Here is a 26,351-nt window from a genome sequence, read left to right as displayed (position 1 = left end):
ATCTTTATCTTTCCACTGCTCGCCATCTTCTTTCACCACTAGAATCGATCTCGCAGATTTCCCATTGAACAAGGCCTACCACAAGCCCGAGCGAAACCCCTTAGCAATAAATGCATCCCCTTGAAGCCAAAACATCTATGATACCAAATGTAGGTTCTAAACCCGTATAGAAATTACCTGCATATGATTCTAGAACACAAAAAATAAATAATGCGAGAGCATAACACATAAAAAACATATACACAAATATTTTCCCCTTGATCCCAAAACCGGGACTACCAGTTTGATTTTTCATTATGTTCCTTTCAATGTTACAATACATATTTATACATGCCGAAGCATCCAATACCATGGACCGAAAACCATCACGTCCAAAACCATGGACCAAGAACTATCACGTCCAAAACCATGTGCGAAAAATCATGCACAAAACCATAGGTAGGTCTGCCCAACCTAATATAGGGTTAACTGCACCCCTCAAACCCCATGTGACTCCCCCCGCTACGCAATCAGCGCAACGAAGGGGGGGCTCCACCCCCCTTCTAACCACTCAGTTAACTACATGGGCTAGTCGTGGAAAGAATATAACACAACCCAACAAATGACCCCTAGTGGCATGGGATAAGTTGTGTAAACCAAAGATGCATGGTGGCCTAGGACTGAAAAATCTTGAGTTGTTATCTCATGCCCTTAGTGCAAAATATTGGTTGTGATGGCTACACGGAGGACAAGAGATATGGAAGCAGCTTTGGGTGTGAAAATACAGGGTTACGGGTTGGAAATATCCATTGTAATACCATCATAGCCGACCAAATGACTCCTCGATCTGGAATCGAGCAAAAGACCACCAGGGCCTCATTCGAGATCACGAGTTCTGGGAACTTAGGAATGGAAGCAAGGCCAAATTTGGAAAGAGGCTTGGATACAACACCCTATATTGGCTCAAGACCTTACCCTCGAATATCTCCAAGCATTTACCTCCCAGTTAGGGGTGGTTCGCGTTAATGACTTCTAGGAGGACCCATTTCCAGGGTCAAAATGGAGGGAATGAAAATCTTCAGTTCACTGGCCAACCCATGACCCACCTCTAGACTAGATCCAAGACCCTAGATCCAATTATCTTCCTCCTCCACCAAGTCAACCTTTCAATATAGTTCGAAAACCTTCAGTAGTCTCTTCTCGTCCAATATCTATGACCCAGCAAAAACCCAAAATTTCAGTCCCTAGCCATCAGCCAAAGGAGATGGAACACCTTACCTTACAGCCTAAAGATCAAATAATTCATTCTCCTGATAAAATGAGGGATGCACTAGAGAGAGTCCCAATGGCAGGTGGCCACGTGGCCCAGGGTGACATTAGCGTTATGTTGGCCTAGGAAACTTCATTTGAACATTAAACTTTGTTTGGGTGAGGCACAAAGGGGACCAGCCCCTAGGGGCCATGCCCAATATTATATGACTGTCCGCCAAAAGCCATGGGCCACATTTAAACTGCCAACGCTAAAAAACAGTTATGGCATTACGTGTTTACATATGCGGTTTCAACGGTGAGTTCACCGCCCGTTAACCCACAGCGCGGCACAAAATCCGAGGTAAATTGTTGTTCAATTAAACCCAGTCACATGTGTCAATGACAAATAGTAACCGTTCCAGTTATGACGGCGGAAAATTTGGTGGAGCGCCAAATTTGGGCGGTCACGCCATAATTGGCAGGCCTATCTGGACTTCCACTACAGTTAGCTGGAGTGATTCTAGGCCAAACTGGAGGAAATATTTAATGAGCCATAACTTTGGCTAGGAAAGTCCTTTTTGGACAATTTTTTTTTGATTTTGGGTCTCTTCAACCTTCTAAAGCCATTGGCATAGGATTCATAGCCATCTGAGGTTGTTTGCAGGTGATTTTGCTTCGTGGAAGTTCGAGGAGCCCCTAGGGCCAAATCAGTTTGGGAATTGTGCAGCCACTGAATGTGGAACGAAGGTCATTCCTGAAGTTTTTTAGCATTCTAAATCCATTTCTACATCTCATTTTTCCCGGTGAGGCATTCTTCTTACTATTTAGCTTTAGGAAAGCTTTCAGGGCCACTAGGGCCATTTCAGTGCTTGAGCTGTTTGGGGGCTATGTTCATCCATTTTTGGTGATTCAAAAGCCTATGTCTGCTATTTCGAACTTACGAGTCTAATGGTAGAGGTTTCAGAACCAATTGAGGTCATCTTCACCTCGAAATTCTCCATGCAAGTTTAAAGGGCCACTAGGGCCAATTGGGGAAAGTACTATATAAGGTACAATTTCACTGTTTAGTGTTTGGGAAAGAGCATGTTTAGCTAATTCCTATCTTTTGATTCTGTATTTACAGTCAGATCTATCTTTCGAAACACTCATATTCTTGTATTAGCCTTTGTAGCATTTTTAATACAAGAGGACAAACCTAGTTTGAGAGGCTTGGTCCAGCAGATGTAGCCCAGAAGGGGTAAACTGCTTTATCATTTTGATGTCTTTATTTGATGAAGATGATATGCTAAACAAAACTGATATAAAGTGTTAAACAAAAAATATACATAACTTGCATACACACATAATCACCTATTTAGCTGTAGAAAGTTATCTGTCTTATTCCGCAAGACATCAAACTTCAAGTATGTGTATGTCAAAGACTTCTAAGTGTTTACTTCGTTATTTCTTTAGGCAGAGCCTGTAGAGGGCCAGGTAGCCTCTGGAACTCATCCTCTCTTTAGAGGTGACATGTCCAGTGAATGCCCCTACAGTCTATCTCTGTATAAGAAATAAGAAGTTTTCACATTTTCAGAGGTCACTTGGAGTGTATAGCTCACATTTGCAATTATGGGAAATGGATACCTTGCACCCTTAAACAAGTACATTCCATTTTCAGATCAAGATGGTATCAGAGTGCTAGGTTTGCTTCACTGATATCATTAGCTTGGTTGTGTAGCTTGAAAGGTGTGTTAAGCAGCCTTGAAGATTGACTGCTTTATTATTCTGCAAACTGTTTGTTGTTTGACTTTGCTAAAGCTCTTTTGTTCATTTTTATAATGACAACTTCCATAAGTGAGTTCTCAAAATCGTCCTCCTTCACAAGATTCTTTGATGAAGGTTTGAAGCAAGAATTTTTCATCATGATGAATATGGTGAGAGAAATGTATGAGGATGAAAGAAAGAGCTCTAGACTTCAAGAGCAGTTGAATTCCATGAGGGAAGAGAAGCAGTTGCTTTCTGACCAATTGCAAGAAATGGAAGGCCAACTTCATATTGCAAACATGAATCTGGAAAGAATGCATGAGTTCGAGACACAACTCCTTGTTGCCAAAGAAGCCTTAGCCAAGTATCATCTTGAAGAAGAGGTAAACAATTCTAGTTTGTCTTCAAATTCTTATAACAATGTTTATGTTGGTTCTTTTGAGAAACATACCAGAGGCATAGGGCCCAGTATTGTGGGAGCTGTATAGGGTTATAGGTACCCATTGGAGGAGAACCAGTAGTCATTCCTGACTGATTTGAGTGTTTTGAATCCAGTTTTATAGTCTATTTTTCCTGTTGAGGCTTTTATTTAACTGTATATTCATTTTGAGCTTTTAATCAAAACGAGGACATGCCCAGTTGGGAGCTTTGGACCTAGCAGATGTAGCCCAGGAGGGGTGAACTACTTTATCAACTTCTTTTGCATCTATGGTTGAGTTATTTTGCAGAACAAATTCGTTTCAGTGTGTTAAATAGTAAAATGAACTAATTCTTCTATACTTAAATGGGTCATGAATAGCTGAAAATTTCATTTGTTTTTAACTGCAAGACATGTACATCTTTTAAACATGTATGTTACTGAATTGAATACCTTGCAAAGCAGTTACAAGTAGTTTCAAATTCAGATCAAGTTGGTAATTTTTGAATTTTTTCAAAAACTTAAAAAAATAATATTCTTAAAAATATTCCTTTTAGGGCAACCAATGGCAGGCAGCCACGTGGCCCAGGGTGACATCAGCATTATGTTGGCCTAGGCAACTTCAATTGAACGTTAAACTTTGTTTGGGCGGGGCATGAAGGGGACGAGCCCCTAAGGGCTAGGCCCCATATTATATGACCGTCCGCCAAAAACCGTGGGCCATGTTTAATCCACCAGCGCTCAAAAACGGTTATGGCATTACGTGTTTACATATGCGGTTTGAACGGTGAGTTCACCGCTCGTTAACCCACAGCGCGGCACAAAATCCGAGGTAAATTGTTGTTCAATTAAACCCAGTCACATGTGTCGATGACAAACAGTAACCGTTCCAGTTATGATGGTGGAAAATTTGGCAGAGCGCCAAATTTGGGCTATCCGCCCATAATTGGCGGGCCTATCTAGACTTCCACTACAGTTAGCTGGAGTGATTCTAGGCCAAACTGGAGGAAATATTTAATGAGCCATAACTTTGGCTAGGAAAGTCCTTTTTGGACAATTTTTTTTTTATTTTGGGTCTCTTCGACCTTCTAAAGCCATTGGCATAGGTTTCACAGCCATCTGAGGTCATTTGCAGGTGATGTTTTTTCGTGGAAGTTCCAGGAGCCACTAGGGCCAAATCAGTTTGGGAGTTGCATTGGGAATTGTGCAGCCACTGAATGTGGAACGAAGGACATTCCTGAGGTTTTTCAGCATTCTAAATCCATTTCTACAGCTTGTCTTTCCTGTTGAGTCATTCTTCTTACTGTGTAGCTTCAGGGAAGCTTTCAGGGCCACTAGGGCCATTTCTGTGCTTGAGCTGTTTGGGGGCTATGTTCATCCATTTTTGGTGATTCAAAAGCCTATGTCTGCTATTTCGACCTTCTGAGTCTAATGGCAGAGGTTTCAGAACCAATTGAGGTCATCTTCACCTTGAAATTCTCCATGCAAATTTAAAGGGCCACCAGGGCCAATTGGGGAAAGTACTGTATAAGGTACAATTTCATTGTTTAGTGTTTGGGAAAGAGCATGTTTAGCTAATTCCTATCTTCTTATTCTGTATTTACAGTCAGATCTATCTTTCTAGACACTCATATTCTTGTATTAGCCTTTGCAGAATTTTTAATACAAGAGAACAAGCCTAGTTTGAGAGGCTTGATCCAGCAGATGTAGCCCAGAAGGGGTGAACTGCTTTATCATTTTGATGTATTTATTTGATGAAGATGATATGCTAAACAAAACTGATATAAAGTTTTAAACATAAAATATACATAACTTTCATACACACATAATCACCTATTCAGGTGCAGAAAGTTATATGTTTTATTCCGCAAGACATCAAACTTCAAGTATGTGTATGTCAAAGACTTCTAAGTGTTTGCTTCGTTATTTCTTTAGGCAGAGCCTGTAGAGGGCCAGGTAGCCTCTGGAACTCATCCTCTCTTTAGAGGTGACATGTCCGATGAATGCCCCTACAGTATATCTCTGTATAAGAAATAAGAAGTTTTCACATTTTCAGAGGTCACTTGGAGTGTATAGCTCACATTTGCAATTATGGGAAATGGATACCTTGCACCCTTAAACAAGTACATTCCATTTTCAGATCAAGAAATTGGAAAGAGTTTTTTCATTAGTTTATTTTCAAAAATTAAAGTAGTGAAAAGATAATTTTCGCTTTCAGTTTCTTGGTTGTTTGCATTTGATTGTGTTTTCTACCCTCTCTAGTGTATATGATTCATAGAATTGAAAGAGTCTTGTCTCATTTAGCTGCATATAGGACTTTTCGAGTCACATTGCTAAGGCCTGAAAACCGAGACATAATTCAAGATAAACTTAAAATGAACTCAATTAACTTAAGGCGTATTTGAAACCTAACGATCACATCTAGAAGGCCTAGGCTAGAGACGTGTTCCAATGTCTTTAAACCTAGCAGTTTTCCTTATCTTCGGCACTAGACAGTGCTAGTATGGACTTGTGCTCCCTGTACCATCGAGTATATAAAGGGAGACCCCACTAGGCTGCAATCATTTATTGATAGGAAGTTGAGTCTGCTTCCTTGTAAACGTGATACACTAAACACAACATTCGGGGAGATTTCCTACCCGTACTTCTTAGTTTGCCGAGAGGTATTCTGCAGTTCATGGTTACCTGGTAATACTTTTTACCTAGATCATCTAGAGTAGTCATTTGATATTTTTTACTCATTAAACTTAAAATATCATCTGAGCGTTTGTCCTTTCAATCTCGTTTCCAATCGAAAGTGATAGCGTCATCTTTGCTTCTTTCTCAACTCTTAAAACATGAAAGAGAACCAGTTTATTTATACGTCTTTAAAAATTGTTTCCTACGATCTTATAACAACCTGTTAGTCTCTTCAAGACCGAATCATGAGTATCCCTTCAAGTACATTTTTAAAGCCTTGAACTTTACTATGTTTTCCTAATACTTGAGACAAAGGCATCGTGGCTGAACCATTTGGTTTGTCTAGTTCCTCCTCCTCTCCTCCGTCTAAAAGATTGTCAGAGGGGTCATTTCTTGAATTACCGCAGTCACTTGAGGACCATATGGCATTGAATTTGGAAAAAATCTTAAAACTAGAAATAAAGGTTTTTCTCGAAAATCACACACCTAATCCCCTAAGGGTTGGTGTGGAAGCTAAATAGTCTAAGGAAGTCCAAGAGACCTTGGAATACGAAACCAAAGGTCATGTGAATGTACTATAAATGTATATCATTGTCAATAATAAACACACACTCATGTTTATCATTCATCTTTTATGTTTTTCGTGTATGTGTTTTAACATGGTATCAGAGCTACAAAGTTCCTAACCTACTCAATCTTAAGTGAGCCACTTGTTTTTGTGGCCTTTATGTCTATTCTACTATCAGATCTACATTATTCAAAAATGCCATTTTGGTGAGCTTTCCAGCACTAACATATAAATTATGTGGCCATGAGTGCTTGTCAGTCCTTAACGCTCAACATTGTCATATGCTAATTCCTTTCATTTTCCAAGTTTGCCATTATTGCATAACGCTCCTCTGGAAATGAAAATGGTTTCAACAATTTCTCTGCTAAACCATTGTATGTGTAGACGAATTACATAAGCCTCTCTCTGGTGTTAGCTAACCTATGGCATTGTATACGCTGCACCTGACTTTTTGGTGATTTTAATGCCCCTATTGCATATAGTTTTGAAAATAAATTCAGAAACGGCTCATATCACTTACGAGCTCTGTACATTCTCCCATGCAAAAAAAGGAAAGGGCCTCTTGCCATTTCTCCATTTCTCCATTCTTTGCCAGTTATCGAATATGATTTATGCATTCTCTACATTGTAACGCCTAGTCTCTGGTCATAAATTTTTCGTCAAACATTTTGTTATATCCTTGAGGTTCACACAGCTTCAGATTTTGTTTGTAAAAGGGTTTGTATCCATCCCCCAGGAGAAACACATGAGGGTAATCTCTGTCCAAATATATTATAAAATTCCTTTGCGCATCAGCTTCCAGAAATAATCGCATCATTTTAAGCACTCCTTGTGTATCGGCTCCATTTGCGTTACTCCCCCTCCCGAAAAGGAGCTCTGCAACTTCGCCCCTCATCTCTTTGATGCATTTTTTCAAATACATTTCGTGCATCCTTGATACTCCCTGTTCCAAGGCTTGTAGCCCGGCACATGCCTTAAGTGCACAAGGAAATATAAATCTGTCAGGCCACATACCAACTGTTTCCATTCGACTAAATAATGCAAGTGCTTCTTCGTAATGTCGTGCCTAGCATATTCGCCAATCATGGCAGTCCATGAGAAGACGTTGCACTCAGAACTTTTTTCAAACACATATATCAGAGATTTCATATTGGTGGAAGCCTGCAAGAGGGATGTGTAGCTGTCAGTAACAAAGAAAAGAGGAGCTTCGTTAGTCAAGATTAATTGCTTCAAAAATGGAATAATGCCAATGAACAGTGCAAGGATTGAAGCTATTATCAGTGGTTGAAGTAGTTGCTTTATTTTCAAGCGTTCCAAAAGCAAATATGCTTGAGAAATGACCTTCATTTCCCTCGAGCACCAATCCATTGTTTTTACATTATTGTCAACAACTCCTTCCTCGGCTGCAATCAAGGGTGAATTGTTGTTAAAGAGCAGGATATTCACATGTATCAAGTAACTTCCTCTCCTCAAAAGTGGTTCCAATCCTAGTGCTTAGTTTTGACTGAACCTATTCCTATAGATGTATTGCATCTTCTCCGCATAATATTTGTTAAATATACATGATTGCAGAATGGAAAATGCATCACACCTTACACTGATTATTGATACATATCATAGAGCATGCAATCATGGATGAATGAATGAGAATACATATGTAATCAACATATATATATATATATACTTGTTTTTGAATCCGTGAGAAGGCAAATGTGGGCTTCTTCGGCCTCCTTTGGGCTCCTAAGAGGAGTTGGTTATCAAAGTCTATAAAACTTCTATTCTTGTATTCAATTACGTTGGAACCATGGTCGAGATGCGTTGATTGATGGTTTGATGAAATATGTGACTAGCTGTGTGAGAAAGAAAACAGGACATGCATTGGCGTTTTATTAGAGAAGAGGAAATTGCTCATCATTTCATACATTCAGTGAAAAAAAAACAACAAAAACAACTTCTGCCCATCGTCAAAGCTGTGACCTAATATTTTCCTCACATATCGGCATCTACATCAACATCGTGGGAAGGCAAAGGATATTTTTTGTTGAGGATCGAGGGGTACTGTGGCCTAGAATGTATTTGGTTGAAGCTTATATATATGCAACGTTGAAAACTCCTATAGTGTGCAGTGACTAAGTCTTGGTATGCTATACTTTCTTCTTGAAAATTGTGTGTATATATAGTTGATCAATAATATGCCATGTGATGGGCATATGTGGTATGAACGTGTGGTACCATATGATATGAAGGCATCCTATGCATTGGTCATTTTGCTTGTCGATTCATCTCCCACTCCCTCACAATTACAGTTTCTTGCTCTATTTTAAGGGATTTCTTTGGCAGTAGATGCTCCATTTTGTGTTGTGTGTGAAGTCTATTAGTGCTCCTAAAAATAGGTGAATCCAACAAACTTTGGCCACTAGTGGTTGATGTTTCCAATTCTTCCCATTAATTCAAGAAGGGAATAAACTTTAACTACACAATTCAACACACTTCACTAGTTTAAAAAATGGATAAGAGTGGTGAAGTATTAGAGTTGCTGAATACTTTAGCACATTTCATTGATCATGATACAGTGAAAATCAACAAGAACACTCTCTGTGATATTAAAACATGTCTACAGAATACACAGGAAAAAATAGACTTTTTGGAGCTTGAATATCAGCTTCAACGAGTAGAATTACAACAATGGAGTCACCATTCTCAACTTGTCTATGTTCAAAACATTGAAACAAATTCGCATAAACAACAAGTCAATAATGTTACAGTTGATTCACATCCAGTGCCCAATGAAGCAACAAAGTTACATGCAGATACAAAAGTTCAGCCTGCACTTCCCAAGTCGCTCATCAAACCTTGGGAAGAGCTTGTCCATAACAAGCATAGAACTGGTCTTGGATATGACAAGGATGTGTCCTTTCATATTCCAAATTACTCAAAGCTCATCCAATTTCAGAGTGTTGGATTCCTTCATGACAGTTCAGCTTCAGTTGTTCCAGGTTCTGCTCCTCTTCCACGGCAACAACAACAGATTGTGAAATGCCAACACTGTGACCGAGTTGGCCACATGAAACATCATTGTTTTGATCTTCATCCATGTAAGCACTGCCATAAAACCAATCATTCTTCAAACAGATGCTTCAAAAACAAACATCATGTAAGAACAAAGATTCAACTTGGATGGATCGCTTCTTGGCAGTGGCCTTCAACATCCAAGAAGATATTTCGCTCATAGAACAGGATTTGTTCTCGAATATTGAAAAGTCTTGCAGTTGAGGTCTCTTCATCTTCTCACCTTGTATCTGAAAAGGGGGGAAATGATGGTCATCTACAAGCTTCAAACCCACATCAAGTGAGCCTGAGCCACAACATGCCATACTAGATTCAGATTTGTAGCCAGAGACAAATATGCCACTGAGCATGCCTTCAATCGGTGATACCTCTTCAAAGAATTGGGGACAATTCCTCTAGCAGAACACTTCAGTTTCTTGCTAGTTTTGGAAGAGTTCCAAGAATTGCATCAAGTAATCCAGAGTTGTTGGTCATCCTTAAACCATCACAGGTTGAGACCTCCTTTTTGAGGTTGAGGTTCTCCCTTTTATGTGGGGTGAAACCTCCCTTTCATGGTTGAAGGTTTCCCTCTTCAAAACATCAAGAGCACTTCCTCTAGGAGAAGACCTGAGCTTCATGCCAGACTTGGAAAACTTATGGGAATTGCACTAAGCGTTCCAGTGTTGGTGGTCATCCTTAAACCACCGCCCTTTATACCAACATTTCGGAGAGCACATTCAACCTAGTGTTGCCATGCATCTTTGTACATTTTGTATTAGAGCTCTCTTCTTAGACTCATACATAACCCTTCGGATTAAGGGGGGGAATGTTGGACACCTAATCCCCTAAGGGTTGGTGTGGAAGATGAATAGTCTAAAGAAGTCTAAGAGACCTTGGAATACGAAACCAAGGGTCATGTGAATGTACTATAAATGTATATCATTGTCAATAATAAACACACACTCATGTTTATCATTCATCTTTTGTGTTTGCCATGTATGTGTTTTAACAGAAATGATGTGTGTGCCATGTAGACCCCCATGTGGTTGTGGCATGGCACCTTGTGAGCTAGGCATGGTCTTGTGGGTACCACGTAGATTCCTCTTGATGACATGGCCTCTTTAATGAACCAAACCACTAAGGGGCATAACTTTCTATCCAAGACTTGGATCGAGGTAAACTTTATATCGATAAAAATATCTTAGTGATTTAAAAAAAATATTGGTATTAGTTTTAGGTTTCAAAAGCTTTGAGGAAAAGAGGTTTTTGTAACCCCATCTTCATAAAATACCTTAGATATTGAGTCAAATTGAGATAGTTTAAGGAGTTGGAGCTGTTACAAAATGTTTATGTAAACTAGGTTTCAAGTGCACCTAAATGGCTTCTAACATACTTGAGGTTATGTAGAAGACAATTTTGTATACACCCTCACCCAAACAATATGGGGGCGGGGATTGGGATATAGGTGGAAGTGATATTATTCAAAAATCATGTTCCAAGGATAAAATCATATTCGAAGGATATTATTTTGTTTCCAATATTATTTTGCATTTTATCTACCCTATTACCACTATGATACCACTATGATGAGATCTGGAGCAATTTTATGCAAGATTATATTACAAGAATATTTTTAAGTTTTGCATAATATCATCCGAATATAATTTTGCATAATATGTAGAACAACCTCCATAATAAATGAGGTGAAATAAATATTTTGCAAAATCATAGCGTGGAAATTTTATAAAAAAAATATAATAATATTCCTACAAAATAATTCATATTATGATATGATAATTCATATTATACTAAATTGTATAAAACAATATTATACAAAACAAATAATATTCATTTAATGTAATTTTGCACCATATCTTTAAATGTAATAATAAGTTTGAAAAATAGATATTATGCAAAATCAGATTGATTGATATTATCCATCAATAAAATCTTATTACATAGTATACCTAGCCACACCATCAGCGTCGTAATAAATCAAGTTGCCCAAACTCTCGCATTAAAATTTATTTTTGAGAAAACTATAAACTCACCCTTCAAACATATAAATATATGCACATTCCCGTCCTTTTGAAACCTTGATGCTCCTCTATTTTCATTTCATCACATCCCGAAATTCATTCAACAGCAACATGGAAAGCAGTCAATGGAATAAACTACCAGTTGATCTGCTAATTCGAGTCCTAAGCAGGCTTCCCATCTTGGATTTACGTAAGCTATCGCTCACTTGCAGGTATTTCCTTTCCTTAGTCTTAGATCCCTCCTTTGCCCTTCACTACGATAGAAGCTTTGTCGGCCACCCAATGTTCTTTCTTATGTCAGATTTGATTGAGAAACGCACACAGTCGCCGTCTTTAAAGTCCATTATTTGGCAAGCAGGAAGGCTTGCCAACTTCACATGGCGAAACCCATTGCTCCATGACTTACCGGAATACCAGTGGAGGAGGCCGGTCACATACGGCGATGGGTTCATGTGTTTCGAGGGATTCGTAGGGCCTAATTATCTTCACGATATTAACCATGAGAACACCAGGTTACTGGTGGTAAACCCAATATTTTGTAAGGAGAGCCGGATATTGAGTGTACCCGCCATGGCTAACTCAGTTCGCGATTCCTAAATCCACCTCTATAGAAAAGTTAATGCTCCGTCCTTACACTCACCTGACAGGAGTTTTTTTCCATTGCTCTGTACAAGTCTTCTGATGTAAAATCTGTTGAACAGACGAACAGAGAGGGAGCAAATTACAGTATTGAGACGACTGCTTGTTCGAAACAATGAACTCTCGGCTAAACTAACTGCATCTCCCCCAGAATAATCGTAATGAGGAGATTGCTGGTAACCTAAACTCGACATAGAATAGAGAAAATGTGTAGCTGCTGTTTCGACGGCATTATCAGCCAATGGCAAACCAATACGCTCAAATTCTTCGTTTCCGATGGAATCGTTCACAACTAGGTCGCGCCATGAGAATTTCCTGGTTTCTTGAATGTTCCATAATTTGAAGGCTTCATCTGATATATGATTACTGCAGCCCTCATCGTTATAGCCATTTGCTCTTACAATTCCACAGTGTCGCACGACTATTTTTATTTTAACGGTAGTGGCTTTGAACACAGGATTTTGAACAAGAACAGGAGATTTTGATCTTGTTCTTCGATTTTCTGAAGTCCTGGGTTGAGATTTGTTCATTGACAGGCACAGCTTCTTGCCCATATGAGTGTTCCAGTAATTCTTGATTTCGTTGTCTGTTCGACCAGGCAGCCGTCCTGCTATTAGAGACCACCTGCAAATACATTGTATAGTTGAGATTAACTCAATGGAAGATTTCCAAAATATTTCAAAACCTAAGAAAACCGAAAGTGTCATGTGCACTGATTTTCTACATACCGATTGCCAAGAAGACGATGCAACCGAATAATGAGCTCCTCCTCGTCGGGAGAAATGTTACCACGTTTAATGTCGGGGCGAAGATAGTTAAGCCACCGCAACCTGCAACTCTTTCCACATCGCTTAAGACCTGCAAAACAAAACCTACCCGCTCATTTAGCCTCTCAATGCGCATTTTGTTTGCAATAAAAATTGCAATTAGAATTTTACTGAAACTCACCTACTTTTTTAGGGATATTTTTCCATCCATTGCTGCTATGAATTCGAATGTATTCAGAGAGATTCATATCCTCCATGGCGGACCAAGCCCCACGGCTAAGACCCTTTGAACAGCTAGGGGATCTAACCATCTTCAATATTCTTCCGTAACCCGTTAAGGCTAACTCAAAACAGCTGATGGTCTGCTCTGACACGGGACTGGCCTCCTCGCTTCCCTTTGAAAATAGCGCGCTTCGAAATTCAAATTTGAATTCAAATCAAATGGGTATATGACACGGGACTGTCCTCCTCGCTTCTCTTTGGAAATAGGGCGCTTCAAAATTCAAATTTGAATTCAAATCAAATGGGTATATGAGTATTAGGTAAATGTGCCGGAGGTTGGTAAATGTGCTCATCAATACGCCAGAGGGAGGCCAAAGTGGCTGCGGGCAGGGTCGCCGTCGAGGGGCAGGAGCACGGCAGCCGGAGAGGGATGGATGCGCCGGATGGATGCCATGATGCATGGTCGAGGATGAAAGGGCGCCATGACGTCAACCACGCCGTCTGCCGCTGTCAGAGGGGTACCTCCATAGCATTAACTTTGCTATGGAGGTGGAAATAGGAACCGCCGTGGCGGAGGGTGGCAGAGCTGGCAAAGGGTGGTGGACGGCAGAGGAATTGCCGATGGCCGGAGCCGGACGTTTTCCCGGGCGGCAATGGAAACCGGGTAATTCCTCCACCTTGTTAGACTACTCCGTTTGTTAATGGTGACATTTCAACTTACCTTCATTGTGTACATCTTCTCATTTACATTAAGATAGATAGAGCATCTCAAGTGTGTCTGTCGCACGAGGTAGAAAAAGCCTTCATACAAGTTACATATTGGAAGGATTACCCATAGCCCACATATGTCAGCTCACGAATTGCCAGCATGCTTACGATGGCAGCCAACCCACAGTGGGCATGACGTGCCTCAAAGAGATATGGAACCATGCTAGGAAATAGAAATGCCACTGCCCTCACCCCGAACCACAACCTCCTCAGCATAGGCTCTTCATTCCGTACAGCAGTTATTTCAGTATGTTTTGGATTATCCCCATTTCTTGGAACTTCAGAAACATAATTTCTTTCCTTAAAAACAGATTCAGTGTTTTATGCCCGATTCCACTAAAAATATAAATCTTGTCTATGTTCATAAAGAATTCATCATTTCATGGTGAGAAAGCTACCAGACACTTGAGCAGCTCCTGCAAATAAATTGCAACGTTGTCTACAATTGGTCTCTTTGTCCTAAATTGTAAAAACTGACTGGCAAAAATGAAATAGATAGCCACAATGATGTTACTTGGTATCACCAATAATCCCTTTGTTCTAAATTGTAAATACTGACTGGCAAAAATGAAATAGATAGCCACTATGATGTTACTTGGTATCACCAATAATCCCTGCAAGAACAATATCCATCCTTAAAGTGATGGAAACGATTGGCATCTCTCAAAACAATAGCGCGTGCAACGATCTTTGAGATGATTTTGATGGCAGAGTGACAGTCACCACATACTCGAAGGTTTTTCACAATCCGGATAGGTGTTCCAGGGGATGTGTTGATTAGCCCAAATGCAAGAGCAAGTTTCTCGCTGTGGTGACAGAGAATATGCCCTTTTTGTTCCCCCTCCACGTTGTTCAGCACGAATCTCATGTCGGAAACATACCCTGCTTCTATGAGCAGCCCAGACAATCTCTCCAGCTCCGCCAAAATTTCTGAAGTCTGTGGGTGTGATCTGTCTCCTGAGACAAAAGCATGAACTTGCTTATTTACCTCAATCCAGCTTTGTCCAGGATTCTTAATCACCCCTCTATCTTTCATCATTTTTCGGACCTTTTGAATGTCATCCCACTTGCCAGATGCTGCATAAAGATTTGCTAGAAGAACATATGGCGCAGCATTTTTAGGGTCCAATTCAAAAAGGCGTTCTGCCACAGTTTCTCCTAGATGTATATCAGTATGTTTTCTACAGGCTCCTAACAAAGAAACCCACACTGCAATATCTGGTTTTACAGGCATTTTATTGATAAAGTCTTGTGCTTCATGCATGCGTCCGGCGCGACCAAGAAGGTCCACCATCAAGCAACAATGCTCCACTGATGGTGTAATCTGATAATATTGAATCATGCAATCAAAGATTTGCCGGCCATCATCCACTAAGCCAGCATGGCTACATGCAGATAATAAACCAACAAAGGTCACATGGTCTGGACATATACCGGACTGCTGCATTTGTTTAAAGAGTCGAAGAGCCTCCTTCCCACAACCATGCATGGCATATCCTGAGATCATTGAAGTCCATGAAATCACATTTCGTTGATGCATTCTGTCAAACACATTGCAAGCATCCTGTATGCTTCCACACTTTGCATACATATCCACAAGGGCATTTGCCACGCAGACACTGAACTGAAAGCCACTCCTAATTACATCTTCATGAACCTCCTTACCCTGTTCTAGATCTCCCAGGTTGGCACATGCTGGCAGAATTCCACCTAATGTGTCCGAGTTCAGCTTCACTCCAGTTAATTGCATCTCTTTAAAGAGTTTCAGGGCTTCACAAAAATAACCATTCTGTGTGCATCCTGCAATCATTGCAGTCCATGAAACCACGTTTCGTGAAGGCATTTCATGAAAGAGTCTCAAAGCCTCATCAACTTTCCCATTCTGCCCGCATCCTGCAATCACAGCATTCCATGATGCCACATCTCTCTCTGGCATGGTTCGAAAAAGCTTCAAAGCTTCATCAACACGCCCATTATCTGCAAGTCCAGAAACCATGGTTGTCCATGACACAACATTTCGTTTTGGCATTTTCTGAAAGAGCTTCATGGCCTCGTCAGCAAACCCATTCTGTGCAAACCCTGCAATCATCACATTCCATGCCGTGGCGTCTTTCTCTGGCATTTCCACAAACAGCTTCACAGCCTCGTCAACCCGTCCATGTTGAGCATACCCTGCAATCATCGCAGTCCAGGAAACCATATTTCTTCCTGGCATTTCCTCAAACAGCTTCCTTGCCTCCTCAATGTACCCATTCCGTGCAAATCCCGCAATCATCGAAGTCCAAGAAACCACATTCCTCTCAAGCATTTCCCCGAAGAGCTCCAGCGCCTCATTAACACGGCCACTCTGTGCATATCCTCCTACCATGGCATTCCACACCACTAGATCTCGTTGAGGCATTTTGTCAAACATTTGGCGTGCATCATCGATACTTCCACATTTAACATACATATTCAAAAGTGCACTGCCTACAAATAACTGAGACTCAAACCCTCCACCCGCTATTTCTCCATGCAACTCCTTGCCCTGTTCCAGGGCTGCCATGGCAGCACAAGCTTGGAGCACACTGACGAAAGTAAATTGATTGGGTTGAATCCCTGTTTGTTTCATGTCATAATAAAGCTTCAAAGCTTGAATTCCCTGTCCACTCTTTGCATGAGCTGCAATCATCATATTCCATGAGACCACATTTCGTTGAGGAATTTGATCGAAAACTTTGCGAGCGTCTTCAAGGTTACTGCACTTCGCATACATAAAAGCAAGCATGTTCCCTAAGATGGTACCTTGGAATTGGACTGTCTGTGTGATGTGGGCATGGACTAGTTTGCCTTCTAGCAAGCATTTCTGGGTAGCGCAGGCTTGCAAGATATAGGCATAAGTTGAAAAGTCTGGGTGTGTGAACTGGAAATCCATACCCCTCAGAACAAGAATGTGGACCGCTTCTTTTAAACGGCCCTCTTTGCACAGAGCTCTCAAGTTGCCATTGCTATACACCGCTGACATGGCTGCGGCGAGGCCATTTCAGCTGTGCTTATTGCTCGGTGATTGCCTACAGTAAAGACATTTGGCTCATTGTTGGTTAAGGGACAAATTCTTAAAATAAGTGAGTTTTGTTTTCTCCCGTTGGAAAGTCGTCCCGAGTAGTCGTCCCGAGTAATACACCGCAGGATTTAACCTGGGAGTTAACTTTACACGTAGCCCTTCGACCACAGCTCCGGAATTTCAGGGTTAGAATTTCAAAACTGATACACTCCCTCTTTGCACAGAGCTCTCAAGTTGCCATTGCTATACACAGCTGACATGGCTGCGGCGAGGTCATTTCAGCTGTGCTTATTGCTCGGTGATTGCCTACAGTAAAGACATTTGCCTCATTGTTGGTTAAGGGACAAATTCTTAAAATAAGTGGTTTTTTTTTCTCCCCGTTGGAAAGTCGTCCCGAGTAATGCACGCAGGATGCAGGATTTAACCTGGGAGTTAACTTTACACGTAGCCCTCCGACCACAGCTCCCGGAATTTCAGGGTTGGAATTTCAAAACTGATACACTCTTTAAATGTGGCACTTCTATATTAAATTTGGCATTTCACTATTAGTGTTTACAGTTTTTACCAAAAAAAATTTACGGTTTTGCAATTCTTTTACTTGTATTTGACAAGCAAATCACTCTATGATAGGGAATTTCGTCGTCAAATTTCATCCGTATACGAGATTAAGTCCTTAAAATAAAGTTATATAAAGTCACTGGACTTGTGGGGACTTAACCTTACACGTAGCCTCTGGACCATAGCCATGGAACTAAATCCTTAAATGGTTTTCCCTCCTTGTTTCCAAAAAGTTAAGGGACAAATTCTTAACATAAGTGTTTTTTCTTTTTTGTCGATTTGGAAAGTCGTCTCGTTGGGAAATTCGCCCTTGGAGTAAATTGACAAACAAACGTACATAGTCGCTCCTAGGAATGGACCATGGGACTTAACCTTACATGTAGCCCTTGGAACACAGTTGTGGGACTAAATCCTTAAAATAAGGTTATGTAAAGCCGCAGGACTTAACTTGGGGAATAACCGTGAGAGGTAGCCCTTGGACCACAATAGCAAGTTTTAATCCTCGAAATAAAGTTATGTAAAGCTTTGGTGTGCTTAGAAAAGTAAGAGTATGTTTTTTTCGTTGGATATGTACATTTTTTTTAAATTACTTTTCAATATTATAAATTTTGATGGGAAACTAGCAACCTCCCCTATGCAACAACCCACAAGCCACATATATCAGGGACTCATAATTCAGCCCAGGACCGAGACTCCAACTCCAATGGGAGATCACGAGGATTGGAGCTAGGATCCCAAACTCCAACGGGACACCTATCCTTCCAGCGTTACTGGTCATGTCTCTGGGACTTTTTTAAATTACTTAATGATATTTAAGTGAGAAGATCTTAAGGTAGATATATTTTTGGATACTAAATAAAATATATAAGGTATATATATTAACTATCACCTCTTAGTGGATATATGGATGGTTAATGTTTTTATTCAATATTGTTTATGAAGTAGAATTGTTTTTGGGTTTAGTTTGATTAATGAACAAAACCTGTGTTTTGCATCTTAATATATTTTTCATAAACACTTACTCATTTTTATTTTCAAAAATTATATTTGTGATCAATAACATATTTAGAGAGTGCCTCTTCACCCAATTAATTTGTCGTGAATACCCATGGAGGACTTGAACCCGAAATCTCACAATTTACATATTACTTCATATCATAGCCATCACCAATTGAGTTTCCCCAAGGGACTTACCTATTCAATAAGTATCTCTAATTTCATAATCAACAATTAAACTATTAAATTAAAAACAAGAACATAATTAACCTATTTATTTCTATTATATAATTTTGCATCATTTATCCTACTTTTAAAAGAAAAATACCTATTAATATAATTTGACAATAAATATTCAATAAAAAGTAAAGAAGATCAATTATTCATAGGAGTAGTCTAATTTATAGACTAAATATTCAACATGCTAAAAAACAATTGGGGCACTCAAATTATATAGATTAAACAACTTATTCTCATTTTTTTTAAATCTCTAGCAGATTTTGGTTAAAATTAAACAGGAAAAATAATATCATGAAAAAGGCCATTTCGTCTATAATTTAGGCTGCACCTTATTTATATATTTAAATTAAAAAAGAAATTAGCATATATATATTTATGTTATACTCATTTGTTTTTAAATCTCTAGTGGATTTTGATTAAAATTAAAGAGAGAAAATGTGGTGAAAAAGGCCATTTCATTTATAATTTATGCTACACCTTATTTATATATTTAAATCAAAAAAGAAAATAGCATATATATTTATGTTATTTCATTTTACATCTTTTTTCTTATTTTTAAAATAAAAATAAATATTTATATAATTTCACAATAAATGTTCAACCAAAGTAGATGCATCTCAATCCCAAATTTATCAATCTTGATCTGGGATCTATCAAGTGCCGAGAGGGATCAAATCTCTTGAGGTGCAAACTTTTTTTTTAGTGCAAACTTTTTTTAGTGCAAAACTTGAGGAAAGGTTTGCACCTCCAAAGATTTGATCTCTATCAGATCTGGGGTTAAGATGGATCTACATTGGCTTACATAATGGATATTTATATAAAAACAAAGCATACATTTTTAGACATAAAGATTCTAAATACATTAATCAAAATCATTAAAATGTGATTCCCTAATTTTTTTTTAATTTTTTTATGTTTAACAAGTGTAGCAGGGAATGCAATTAGAAAAATTGCAAGTAGAAAAGTTAATTGCCTACTAAGGGATATGGACTTGCATAAATTTTTGGTGGGTAGTAATCACTATTAAGTTAGCACATTTACATTTTTACTCCTACATGTTAAAGCATTGAACAAAACATAAATAATGGTACTTCTGATAGGTATATTTATATCCATCTTATTTCTATTCATTTTTTATGGAAATATTGGCTTAAATTATGGTGGGTCGTAAATGATGGTAAATAGGTTATTTACGTGAGTATGAGCTATTTTCAAAGATTTTAATTATGGTTAAATTATGGTAAATAGGGTATTTTCGTGAGTATGAACTATTTTCAAAGATTTTAATTATGGTTAAATTATGGTGGGTCGTAAATGATAGAAAAGAGCTTATTTACGAGAGTATGAGCTATTTTCAAAGATTTTAATTATGAAACTTAAAAATAAAAAATCATTGCACAAATATTTAAAAATCAGAGCATAAATATTGCAACTACATCCATAAATTATGGCAAAAGAAATATGAGGCACTTATTGATCCAAGTGGATATTAGTGGCCGCCCGCCTATTCCACTTGGACCCCCACTGTTATTTCTTTTCATTTTCCTTAACTATATCACAACTTATGTTTTTGGCAGTTTTTCGGGTTCTAAACTTGTCCTGACGATGAACCACACTCGTTGGTTCGAAATGCATCGACAAATGTATTATCATGTGATTTACGCTGAAAAACTTTTTCTCATAAAGTCCAAACTAGTTTAGCAGTTTTTCTCGGCCTCCTCTTCGAGATCTTCGAAACAAGGTATTACGATAGTGAAACGAAGATAGTACGTCAAAGTTATGACCCTCGGAAGTTGATGTACCAATTTACCAAACAGGGCCCATAGTTTTGGTGCTTCATCTCCTAGGGTTAGAGTTTTGGATGTTTAGGGTTTTCCATTGTTTCTCAATAATAAATAGGCCTTTGAGCCTCATTGTAACACAGTTCAGAGACATGTAGCTGCCACATCTCTTCTCAGAGATAAGCTACCATCCCCTAAGCTAGTTTATTTCCATTTATCTATGTAAGCATATTTCAGTTCTTTGACATTAATGAAATGAAGTTTTATTTATGTTTCATCTCTGTGTTTATGTGTATATCTGTATTTTGTTGTGTTCTTACATAAGGTCATATCAGTGGTATCAGAGCGATCTGCTCTTTCTCTGTTTTTCTTTGCATGTCCCCGACGAGGTAAGGGTATAAGGAGTTCGGTCTCAAATTGGTTGAACCTTTTCAAGGCCAGCCTCGCAAACCCCGGTAGCCTCACATGATGGAAGAAAAGAAAGACGAGGGGGTAGGAGATCCTTTCAAAATATTTCTCGAGGAAGCCCTCAAGTGACAAAGGAACGTGATGATGGATATCTTTGCCCAAATCCTTTGATGCCTACCCATAGGTGACACATCTTCATGTAACAGCCACTCTAGAGGTGACACTCCTTTTAAGGTACAAGTTAACTTTGACATTCCCATATTTGAAGGATAGATAGATGCAAACTTCATAGATAGATGATTAAATATGTTGGAAGGATATTTTTCAACTCATGACTTTTCCAATCGGGAAAATATTACTTTTGCACTCCTCAAAGCTGCCCCACATGTCAAGGACTGGTGGGAAACCTACTGTGAACAAAAGGACAAGAGGGATTCCTCATTATTTTCAGGCACACTTGTTTGGAATTCTTTCTAAGACTCCATAAAGGAACAATATTACCCTATCGGAAGCTATGAAGATAAATACATAAAGTGGACCATGCTGCCGCAGGGAAGGAACCAAGATGTGTTGGAGTTGACAAATGTTTTCCGTACCCTTCGCACAAAGCTAGGTATCAAGGATTCTAAGCGAAATTTGGTACTCAAGTACCACAGCTGTTTACACAAGTACATCCAGGATGATATGAAGTTCCTAGACATCTCCTCTCTTGGCGTCGCCTATCGATATGCTGTCAAGATCGAGCATAAATTTAAATAAAAGAAGCGAGAATTTGGAGCTACAAATACGAAGCAAGGGAAAGACGCCCCCAAACCGTAGAACAAAGGACAAATCCAAGGTGGGGCGACCCAGGACAACCTGTCGAAGCCACAAGCAAAGAACAACACCATGAAGACAAATAAAGACATAGGGAAATGGTGTGAGTTGCATAAGAGCCCCCCTCACAACACAAGTGAGTGACGAGCCAAATAGTCACTGGTGGTCGAGCTGAAGGCTTTCGAATCAGATGCATGTTCTGACTTTGAGTCAGAAACCAACAAGGGGAATGAAAAAGGGAAGCATATTATTGATGCAGGTCCTAGTTCCATTATTTCCACCACCAAGATCCATAAGGATGAGGCCGAAGATCCATAGGAGGGGGAATGGCTTTTTCACTCACAGATGTGGGTGAAGGGTTCTTCGTTGCAATTCATTGTTGACAGCAGGAGCCAAAAGAACCTCATTTCAGCAGAGGTTGTGAAGCGGTTGGGCCTACCAACCACACCACACTCACAGTCGTACACCATCGGGTGGCTTCACTAAGGGAGATATCTCTGCGTCAGCCAACAGTGTCGCCTTCCCTACAGCATCAAGCCATTCACGGATGAAGTATTGTGTGATGTTGCTCATCTTCAAGTTTGTGATGTTTTATTAGGCCAACCATACTTGTGGAAGTGGTATGTTGTGTATGATTCTAGGCCTTGTGTTGTTATTATTACTTTGGGAAATAAGTTGTACAGGATACCAGAGGTAGCACTGCATACCACCATTTCTTTGATCACTATGAAGCAATGCAGTAAGATCATTTCCCATACTGGGAAATTTGTTTTCCTTTTGATTCGCCCTCAGGGCAAGAAGAAGATTGTGGCCACAACCTCCAGACAGGGCTCCTCCGCACCGCAACAACAAATGGACAAGGTTGTAGAGGAGTACATGGACATTGTCAGCTCACCCATAGGGGTACCTCTACACTGTCAGGTCAAGAACTCCATCGATCTGACCTCGGGCACACCGCTACCCAATGGACCGATCTACTGAAGCTCTTTTCTAGAGAACGAAGAAATCAAGAGGCAGATTCTGGAGTTGTTGCAAAAAGTTCACATTAAGCCAAGCTCATCACCCTGTGGGAGCTTGATCGTGTTGGTACAGAAGAAGGATGGGACCTGGAAACTTTGTATTGACTATCGGGCACTGAACAAGATCACAGTCTAGAATATGTATCCAATCCCACGGATTGATGACCTTCTGGACTAGCTTAAGGGGGCCAAAAGTTTTAGCAATATTGACTTGAAGTTTGGTTATCACCAGGTGCTAATCGAACCCTCTGGTGTGTGGAAGGCTGCCTTCAAATCCAAGGAGGGCCTTTTTGAATGGTTGGTCATGCCTTTGAGATTGACGAATGCCTCGCAACCTTCATGAGGCTAATGGACGACATCTTGCAACCCTTCACCAACTCATTCATGGTGGTGCATTTGGATGACATTCTGATCTTCAGCCAGAGTTGGGAAGAACACCACAATATTCAACAGGTCCTCCCAAATCTGCGACAACACAAGTTGTGTGCCAATTTGGAGAAATTCATTGTTGGTATGACCCAGGTTCAATATCTGGGGTACATAATTGATGAGAGGGGTGTGCATGTGGACCTAGCCAAGATACAAGTCATTCAGGATTGGCCAGCCCCAACCACTTTAACATAGCTCTGCAGCTTTCTAGGTCTTGCCTACTTCTACTGCAAGTTCAAGTTGGGGTTCTCTCATATTACTTATCATTTGAGTCAAGTCACCAAGGGAGGAGTGTAAGCAAAATTCTTTTGGTCTGAATCCCGACATAAGGCATTTAACGAGTTGAAGCATCACCTCTGCTCTGCACCAATGCTCACATTACTAGACCTGCAACAACCATTTGAGATTGAGATAGATGCCTCCAACTATGATATTGGTGCAGTTCTTACTTAGCAAGGGCATCCAGTGGTATATCATAGTGAGACACTTTTAGACATAGTCTAAAAGTATACCACCTATGAAAAAGAGATGCATTCCATTGTGCATGCTTGCTGGCAATGGAAGCATTACATTCTGGGGAAGGGAACAGTCATGCATACATACCACTGACCCCTGTAATTCATACAGACACAAGGGAATTTGCAGAACAATCACCATCAGAAATGGTCCACATACCTACAACAATTCCATTTGAACATTAAGTACAAGAAGAATAGCACCAACAATGGTGTAAACTGCCTCAACCGATCACCGGTCATGGCACTATCCACTGTGATCGACTCTTGTGGGCACAAGACTATGGGGTGGCCACATATTTACAAGAGTGATCCAGAATTCGGCAACACATACCAGATGCTCCTGGAAGGCAAGCAAGTTCCAAATTTTCACCTCCAAGATGCACTGTTATGCCACTTGGGACACCTCTATGTTCCTTCAAGTGAGCATGTCAAGATTATTTGGGAGGCGCACTACAGTTGGGTCGCTAGAAATTTTGGGGTTGAAAAAATAGTGGCAGTGTTGTATAAGTATTTTTATTGGTCGAACCTTTGACAGGATGTTGGGAAGTACATTAGATCATGCACTGCCTATGCCATTGCCAAATCAACCATTAAGAAGAAATGCCTATATACTCCTATGCCTACTCCTAATCGACCTTGGGAATCCATCTCCATGGATTACATGTTGGGCCTTCCTTCTACTAAGCATGGCAAAGACTGTGTTTGCATGGTCATCATCAGATTCTCTAAGATGGCCATTCTGGCAGTCTGCAAGAAGAGTATCATAGCATAAGTCACTGGTAAGCTCTTCTTTGAACAAGTGTGGGTAAATTTTGGGATCCCACCGTCTATTATCTCAGATCAGGACAATGGGTTCCTAAGTACATTTTGGTCAAGTCTCTGGTCAATGTTGGATACCAAGCTCACTAAGTCCATGACTTTCCACCCCCAAACTGATGGCCAAACAAAGGTCGTCAACAAGATGATCATACACATTCTGCATATGTACAACTCGAAGCATCCACACACATGGGATGAAAGCATCCCTATGTCCAACACAGCTACAACAGATCTCTCCATAGCTCAACTAGCCACAACCCCTTTCAGGTGGGGTTGGGATTCCAACCACTATGTCCCATTGATGTGACCATACCATTTGCAACTACACAAGCAAATTCAGCTCATGTTCAGTATGAAGCTCACAGGGCCAACAACTTCATTGAGCACATTCAACACATTCTCCAGCAAGTCCATGAGATATTAGACAAGGCCAATGCTAAGTACAAGCATCGTCATGATCAACATCAAGTGCCACACAAGTTCCAGGTGGACGACAAAGTTTGGTTACATTTACAAAAGGAACACCTCACTCGGCCCCATCGCAAGCTTCGCCCGCTCCGATATGGGCCTTAAAAGATCACTAAGGTTGTAGGGGAAAATTCTTTCAAGCTCAACATTCCACCATTCCTTGGTCTGCACCCAATGTTCAATGTGGACCGCCTTCGACCATACTTTCCACCATTACCAGACACATCAGACATTGTAGAACAACTCACAGCAACATAGTTAAATCCATATTGCATGGAATAGGCCAAAACTAATCGGATCATGGAAACGTAGATAAAGAACACTCGCCAACAGAAGATCCAACTGTATCAATTTGTCAAAGTTGGCCAACTCCTGCACCAAGGCAAGTGGCTCACCGAGCACCAAGTTCAAGATAATTTTCCCCATCTCATGGAGGCACTCAACGCAATGGGGACCATTACTTCCTAAGGGGGGAGGACTGATCCAGGTGGATATTGGTGGTCACCTGCCTATTCCACTAGGACCCCCACCATTGTTTCTTTTCAGTTTCCTTAACTGTAGCACAACTTACTAATTTTGGCAGTTTTTCGAGTTCTAAGATTTTGGAGCCATTTTGAGGGACTAAAAGACTTTTTTAGGGAAAACAGAGAGACTAAAAAAGTCCCAAACTCATTTATTAGTTTACTTTTAGCCTACTCTTTGAGATCTTCGAAACAAGTATTATGATAGCGAAACAAAGATCGTATGCCAAAGTTATGACCCCGGGAAGTTGATGTACTGATTTATCCAAACGGGGTCCACAGTTTTGGCGCTTCATCTCCTAGGGTTAGGTTTTTGGATGTTTAGGCTTTTCCATTGTTTTTCAATAATAAATAGGCCTTTGAGCCTCATTGTAACACAATTTAGAGGCATGTAGCTTCCACATCTCTTCTCAGAGATAAGCTACCATTGCTCGAGCTAGTTTATTTCTATTTCTATGTAAGAATATTTCAGTGCTTTGACATTAATGAAATGAATTTTTATTTTTGCTACATCTCTATGTTTATGTGTTTATATGTATTTTGTTGCATTCCTGCATAAGTCTGGATCACTTATCCGCATGGCACAAAGGCTATACCTTCAAAATTATGGTCCA

At 39.9% G+C, this 26,351-nt stretch overlaps 1 protein-coding gene and 1 pseudogene across 1 annotated transcript; both read right to left on the bottom strand.

The window, feature by feature from the left end:
• Positions 1 to 11,695: 11,695 nt before the first annotated feature.
• LOC149181469 (transcription factor WER-like) lies at positions 11,696 to 14,217 on the bottom strand. Its single transcript, XM_089416628.1, has 3 exons — positions 13,313 to 14,217; positions 13,093 to 13,222; positions 11,696 to 12,988 (listed from the first exon to the last, which is right to left on the bottom strand). Exons 1-3 carry the CDS (start codon positions 13,440 to 13,442, stop codon positions 12,331 to 12,333), a joined length of 918 nt encoding a protein of 305 aa, XP_089272754.1. The 5' UTR covers positions 13,443 to 14,217; the 3' UTR covers positions 11,696 to 12,330.
• Positions 14,218 to 14,458: 241 nt separating this feature from the next.
• LOC149181468 (putative pentatricopeptide repeat-containing protein At3g13770, mitochondrial pseudogene) lies at positions 14,459 to 17,633 on the bottom strand (annotated as a pseudogene).
• Between the last annotated feature and the right edge of the window lie 8,718 nt (positions 17,634 to 26,351).

Source organism: Pinus tabuliformis, chromosome 3_2 (genome assembly GCF_031772625.1).
Source record: "Pinus tabuliformis cultivar Carrire ecotype Pingquan chromosome 3_2, CPIR1, whole genome shotgun sequence".
NCBI lineage: Eukaryota > Viridiplantae > Streptophyta > Pinopsida > Pinales > Pinaceae > Pinus > Pinus tabuliformis.
The sequence above is the reverse complement of the archived record's forward strand: the minus strand, read 5'-3'. Positions and strand labels throughout refer to the sequence as shown.